Below are 7,500 nucleotides of genomic sequence, written 5' to 3' on the forward strand. Positions count from 1 at the left end.
AGTATGTAAGGACCAGCTAGATGCTGTGGTTTATACCCTGTGATTACCCTGTCAGTATGTAAGGACCAGCTAGATGTTGTGGTTTATACCCTGTGATTACCCTGTCAGTATGTAAGGACCAGCTAGATGTTGTGGTTTATATCCTGTGATTACCCTGTCAGTATGTAAGGACCAGCTAGATGTTGTGGGTTATATCCTGTGATTACCCTGTCAGTATATAAGGACCAGCTAGATGCTGTGGTTTATACCCTGTGATTACCCTGTCAGTATGTAAGGACCAGCTAGATGTTGTGGTTTATACCCTGTGATTACCCTGTCAGTATGTAAGGACCAGCTAGATGTTATGGTTTATACCCTGTGATTACCCTGTCAGTATGTAAGGACCAGCTAGATGTTGTGGGTTATATCCTGTGATTACCCTGTCAGTATGTAAGGACCAGCTAGATGCTGTGGTTTATACCCTGTGATTACCCTGTCAGTATGTAAGGACCAGCTAGATGTTGTGGGTTATATCCTGTGATTACCCTGTCAGTATGTAAGGACCAGCTAGATGTTGTGGTTTATACCCTGTGATTACCCTGTCAGTATGTAAGGACCAGCTAGATGTTGTGGTTTATATCCTGTGATTACCCTGTCAGTATGTAAGGACCAGCTAGATGTTGTGGGTTATATCCTGTGATTACCCTGTCAGTATGTAAGGACCAGCTAGATGCTGTGGTTTATACCCTGTGATTACCCTGTCAGTATGTAAGGACCAGCTAGATGTTGTGGTTTATACCCTGTGATTACCCTGTCAGTATGTAAGGACCAGCTAGATGTTGTGGTAAGGACCAGCTAGATGTTGTGGTTTATACCCTGTGATTACCCTGTCAGTATGTAAGGACCAGCTAGATGTTGTGGTTTATACCCTGTGATTACCCTGTCAGTATGTAAGGACCAGCTAGATGTTGTGGTTTATACCCTGTGATTACCCTGTCAGTATGTAAGGACCAGCTAGATGTTGTGGGTTATATCCTGTGATTACCCTGTCAGTATGTAAGGACCAGCTAGATGTTGTGGGTTATATCCTGTGATTACCCTGTCAGTATGTAAGGACCAGCTAGATGCTGTGGTTTATACCCTGTGATTACCCTGTCAGTATGTAAGGACCAGCTAGATGTTGTGGTTTATACCCTGTGATTACCCTGTCAGTATGTAAGGACCAGCTAGATGTTGTGGTAAGGACCAGCTAGATGTTGTGGTTTATACCCTGTGATTACCCTGTCAGTATGTAAGGACCAGCTAGATGTTGTGGTTTATACCCTGTGATTACCCTGTCAGTATGTAAGGACCAGCTAGATGTTGTGGTTTATACCCTGTGATTACCCTGTCAGTATGTAAGGACCAGCTAGATGTTGTGGGTTATATCCTGTGATTACCCTGTCAGTATGTAAGGACCAGCTAGATGTTGTGGGTTATATCCTGTGATTACCCTGTCAGTATGTAAGGACCAGCTAGATGCTGTGGTTTATACCCTGTGATTACCCTGTCAGTATGTAAGGACCAGCTAGATGTTGTGGTTTATACCCTGTGATTACCCTGTCAGTATGTAAGGACCAGCTAGATGTTGTGGTTTATACCCTGTGATTACCCTGTCAGTATGTAAGGACCAGCTAGATGTTGTGGGTTATATCCTGTGATTACCCTGTCAGTATGTAAGGACCAGCTAGATGTTGTGGTTTATACCCTGTGATTACCCTGTCAGTATGTAAGGACCAGCTAGATGTTGTGGTTTATACCCTGTGATTACCCTGTCAGTATGTAAGGACCAGCTAGATGTTGTGGTTTATACCCTGTGATTACCCTGTCAGTATGTAAGGACCAGCTAGATGTTGTGGTTTATACCCTGTGATTACCCTGTCAGTATGTAAGGACCAGCTAGATGTTGTGGGTTATATCCTGTGATTACCCTGTCAGTATGTAAGGACCAGCTAGATGTTGTGGTTTATATCCTGTGATTACCCTGTCAGTATGTAAGGACCAGCTAGATGTTGTGGGTTATATCCTGTGATTACCCTGTCAGTATGTAAGGACCAGCTAGATGTTGTGGTTTATACCCTGTGATTACCCTGTCAGTATGTAAGGACCAGCTAGATGTTGTGGTTTATACCCTGTGATTACCCTGTCAGTATGTAAGGACCAGCTAGATGTTGTGGTTTATACCCTGTGATTACCCTGTCAGTATGTAAGGACCAGCTAGATGTTGTGGTTTATACCCTGTGATTACCCTGTCAGTATGTAAGGACCAGCTAGATGTTGTGGTTTATACCCTGTGATTACCCTGTCAGTATGTAAGGACCAGCTAGATGTTGTGGTTTATACCCTGTGATTACCCTGTCAGTATGTAAGGACCAGCTAGATGTTGTGGTTTATACCCTGTGATTACCCTGTCAGTATGTAAGGACCAGCTAGATGTTGTGGTTTATACCCTGTGATTACCCTGTCAGTATGTAAGGACCAGCTAGATGTTGTGGTTTATACCCTGTGATTACCCTGTCAGTATGTAAGGACCAGCTAGATGTTGTGGTTTATACCCTGTGATTACCCTGTCAGTATGTAAGGACCAGCTAGATGTTGTGGTTTATACCCTGTGATTACCCTGTCAGTATGTAAGGACCAGCTAGATGTTGTGGTTTATACCCTGTGATTACCCTGTCAGTATGTAAGGACCAGCTAGATGTTGTGGTTTATACCCTGTGATTACCCTGTCAGTATGTAAGGACCAGCTAGATGTTGTGGTTTATACCCTGTGATTACCCTGTCAGTATGTAAGGACCAGCTAGATGTTGTGGTTTATACCCTGTGATTACCCTGTCAGTATGTAAGGACCAGCTAGATGTTGTGGTTTATACCCTGTGATTACCCTGTCAGTATGTAAGGACCAGCTAGATGTTGTGGTTTATACCCTGTGATTACCCTGTCAGTATGTAAGGACCAGCTAGATGTTGTGGTTTATACCCTGTGATTACCCTGTCAGTATGTAAGGACCAGCTAGATGTTGTGGTTTATACCCTGTGATTACCCTGTCAGTATGTAAGGACCAGCTAGATGTTGTGGTTTATACCCTGTGATTACCCTGTCAGTATGTAAGGACCAGCTAGATGTTGTGGTTTATACCCTGTGATTACCCTGTCAGTATGTAAGGACCAGCTAGATGTTGTGGTTTATACCCTGTGATTACCCTGTCAGTATGTAAGGACCAGCTAGATGTTGTGGTTTATACCCTGTGGTTACCCTGTCAGTATGTAAGGACCAGCTGGATGTTGTTGTGGATGTTGAAATAATTTTGGATTAAAATGTTGTGTTTCTGATATGAGATGTGTGAGAAATGTCTCTAATGTAAATTAACCTCTCTCTCTCCCCTCCCCTCTCTCTCCCCCTCCCCTCTCTCTCTCTCTCTCTCTCTCTCTCTCTCCCTCCCCTCTCTCTCTCTTCTCTCTCTCTCTCCCCTCCCCTCTCTCTCTCTTCTCTCTCTCTCTCTCCCTCCCCTCTCTCTCCCTCCCCCCTCTCTCCACTCCTCTCTCTCTCTCACTCCTCTCTCTCTCTCTCTCCCTCCCCTCTCTCTCCCTCCCCCCTCTCTCCACTCCTCTCTCTCTCTCCACTCCTCTCTCTCTCTCCCTCTCTCTCTCTCTCTCTCTCTCTCTCCCCTCCCCTCTCTCTCTCTTCTCTCTCTCTCTCTCCCTCCCCTCTCTCTCCCTCCCCCCTCTCTCCACTCCTCTCTCTCTCTCCACTCCTCTCTCTCTCTCTCTCCCTCCCCTCTCTCTCCCTCCCCCCTCTCTCCACTCCTCTCTCTCTCTCCACTCCTCTCTCTCTCTCCCCCCCTCTCTCTCTCTCTCTCTCTCTCTCTCTCTCTCTCTCTCTCCCCCTCCCCCCTTCTCTCTCCCTCTCTCCCCCTCTCTCCCCTCCCTCCCTCCCCCTCTCTCCCCTCTCCCCTCTCCCCCCCACCCTCTCCCTCTCTCCCCCTCTCTCCCCTCCCTCCCTCCCCCTCTCTCCCCTCTCCCCTCTCCCCCCCCACCCTCTCTCTCTCCCCCTCCCCCCTTCTCTCTCCCTCTCTCCCCCCCTCTCCCCCCTCCCTCCCCTCTCCCCTCTCCCCCCCCCACCCTCTCTCTCCCCTCTCCTCTCTCCCTCCCTGTGTGTCTAGGTGGAGGAGGGAAGAGGAATGGGCGCAGTAAGAAATGGAAGGAGATGTTGAAACTTCCCCACATCAGTCTGTGTGAAGAGCTACGCCACACCATCGGTACGTGGTGTCACAGCTCTGTGTGTTACTGACTGGTATCACAGCTCTGTGTGTTACTGACTGGTATCACAGCTCTGTGTTACTGACTGGTAGTGGTATCACAGCTCTGTGTGTTACTGACTGGTGTCACAGCTCTGTGTGTTACTGACTGTTAGTGGTATCACAGCTCTGTGTGTTACTGACTGGTGTCACAGCTCTGTGTGTTACTGACTGGTATCACAGCTCTGTGTGTTACTGACTGGTATCACAGCTCTGTGTGTTACTGACTGGTATCACAGCTCTGTGTGTTACTGACTGTTAGTGGTATCACAGCTCTGTGTGTTACTGACTGGTATCACAGCTCTGTGTTACTGACTGGTAGTGGTATCACAGCTCTGTGTGTTACTGACTGGTATCACAGCTCTGTGTGTTACTGACTGGTATCACAGCTCTGTGTGTTACTGACTGGTATCACAGCTCTGTGTGTTACTGACTGGTATCACAGCTCTGTGTGTTACTGACTGGTATCACAGCTCTGTGTGTTACTGACTGGTATCACAGCTGTGTGTGTTACTGACTGGTATCACAGCTGTGTGTGTTACTGACTGGTGTCACAGCTGTGTGTGTTACTGACTGGTATCACAGCTGTGTGTGTTACTGACTGGTATCACAGCTGTGTGTGTTACTGACTGGTGTCACAGCTGTGTGTGTTACTGACTGGTATCACAGCTCTGTGTGTTACTGACTGGTATCACAGCTCTGTGTGTTACTGACTGGTATCACAGCTCTGTGTTACTGACTGGTAGTGGTATCACAGCTCTGTGTGTTACTGACTGGTAGTGGTATCACAGCTCTGTGTGTTACTGACTGGTATCACAGCTCTGTGTTACTGACTGGTAGTGGTATCACAGCTCTGTGTGTTACTGACTGGTATCACAGCTCTGTGTTACTGACTGGTAGTGGTATCACAGCTCTGTGTGTTACTGACTGGTATCACAGCTCTGTGTGTTACTGACTGGTATCACAGCTCTGTGTTACTGACTGGTAGTGGTATCACAGCTCTGTGTGTTACTGACTGGTATCACAGCTCTGTGTGTTACTGACTGGTAGTGGTATCACAGCTCTGTGTGTTACTGACTGGTATCACAGCTCTGTGTTACTGACTGTTAGTGGTATCACAGCTCTGTGTGTTACTGACTGGTGTCACAGCTCTGTGTTACTGACTGGTAGTGGTATCACAGCTCTGTGTGTTACTGACTGGTATCACAGCTCTGTGTTACTGACTGGTATCACAGCTCTGTGTTACTGACTGTTAGTGGTATCACAGCTGTGTGTGTTACTGACTGGTATCACAGCTCTGTGTTACTGACTGGTAGTGGTATCACAGCTCTGTGTGTTACTGACTGGTGTCACAGCTCTGTGTGTTACTGACTGTTAGTGGTATCACAGCTCTGTGTGTTACTGACTGGTGTCACAGCTCTGTGTGTTACTGACTGGTATCACAGCTCTGTGTGTTACTGACTGGTATCACAGCTCTGTGTGTTACTGACTGGTATCACAGCTCTGTGTGTTACTGACTGTTAGTGGTATCACAGCTCTGTGTGTTACTGACTGGTATCACAGCTCTGTGTTACTGACTGTTAGTGGTATCACAGCTCTGTGTGTTACTGACTGGTATCACAGCTCTGTGTTACTGACTGGTAGTGGTATCACAGCTCTGTGTGTTACTGACTGGTATCACAGCTCTGTGTGTTACTGACTGTGGTATCACAGCTCTGTGTGTTACTGACTGTTAGTGGTATCACAGCTCTGTGTGTTACTGACTGGTATCACAGCTCTGTGTGTTACTGACTGTGGTATCACAGCTCTGTGTGTTACTGACTGTTAGTGGTATCACAGCTCTGTGTGTTACTGACTGGTATCACAGCTCTGTGTGTTACTGACTGGTATCACAGCTCTGTGTGTTACTGACTGTTAGTGGTATCACAGCTCTGTGTGTTACTGACTGTTAGTGGTATCACAGCTCTGTGTGTTACTGACTGGTATCACAGCTCTGTGTGTTACTGACTGTTAGTGGTATCACAGCTCTGTGTGTTACTGACTGGTATCACAGCTCTGTGTTACTGACTGGTAGTGGTATCACAGCTCTGTGTGTTACTGACTGGTATCACAGCTCTGTGTGTTACTGACTGGTAGTGGTATCACAGCTCTGTGTGTTACTGACTGGTATCACAGCTCTGTGTGTTACTGACTGGTATCACAGCTCTGTGTTACTGACTGTTAGTGGTATCACAGCTCTGTGTGTTACTGACTGGTGTCACAGCTCTGTGTTACTGACTGGTAGTGGTATCACAGCTCTGTGTGTTACTGACTGGTATCACAGCTCTGTGTTACTGACTGGTATCACAGCTCTGTGTTACTGACTGTTAGTGGTATCACAGCTGTGTGTGTTACTGACTGGTATCACAGCTCTGTGTTACTGACTGGTAGTGGTATCACAGCTCTGTGTGTTACTGACTGGTGTCACAGCTCTGTGTGTTACTGACTGTTAGTGGTATCACAGCTCTGTGTGTTACTGACTGGTGTCACAGCTCTGTGTGTTACTGACTGGTATCACAGCTCTGTGTGTTACTGACTGGTATCACAGCTCTGTGTGTTACTGACTGGTATCACAGCTCTGTGTGTTACTGACTGTTAGTGGTATCACAGCTCTGTGTGTTACTGACTGGTATCACAGCTCTGTGTTACTGACTGTTAGTGGTATCACAGCTCTGTGTGTTACTGACTGGTATCACAGCTCTGTGTTACTGACTGGTAGTGGTATCACAGCTCTGTGTGTTACTGACTGGTATCACAGCTCTGTGTGTTACTGACTGTGGTATCACAGCTCTGTGTGTTACTGACTGTTAGTGGTATCACAGCTCTGTGTGTTACTGACTGGTATCACAGCTCTGTGTGTTACTGACTGTGGTATCACAGCTCTGTGTGTTACTGACTGTTAGTGGTATCACAGCTCTGTGTGTTACTGACTGGTATCACAGCTCTGTGTGTTACTGACTGGTATCACAGCTCTGTGTGTTACTGACTGGTATCACAGCTCTGTGTGTTACTGACTGTTAGTGGTATCACAGCTCTGTGTGTTACTGACTGGTATCACAGCTCTGTGTGTTACTGACTGTGGTATCACAGCTCTGTGTGTTACTGACTGTTAGTGGTATCACAGCTCTGTGTGTTACTGACTGGTA

The 7,500-nt window shown here is 46.8% G+C and overlaps 1 protein-coding gene across 1 annotated transcript in view; it reads left to right on the forward strand.

Moving 5' to 3' along the window:
* LOC139579557 (G protein-coupled receptor kinase 6-like) overlaps positions 1-7,500 on the forward strand; it is a gene marked incomplete at its 3' end in the record, with an annotated part of 71,830 nt that overhangs the window by 29,444 nt on the left and 34,886 nt on the right. The window contains 1 exon segment of the mRNA XM_071408301.1: positions 4,181-4,276. Coding sequence (XP_071264402.1) covers positions 4,181-4,276 — 96 coding nt within the window.

Source organism: Salvelinus alpinus, chromosome 6 (assembly GCF_045679555.1).
Source record: "Salvelinus alpinus chromosome 6, SLU_Salpinus.1, whole genome shotgun sequence".
Lineage (NCBI taxonomy): Eukaryota > Metazoa > Chordata > Actinopteri > Salmoniformes > Salmonidae > Salvelinus > Salvelinus alpinus.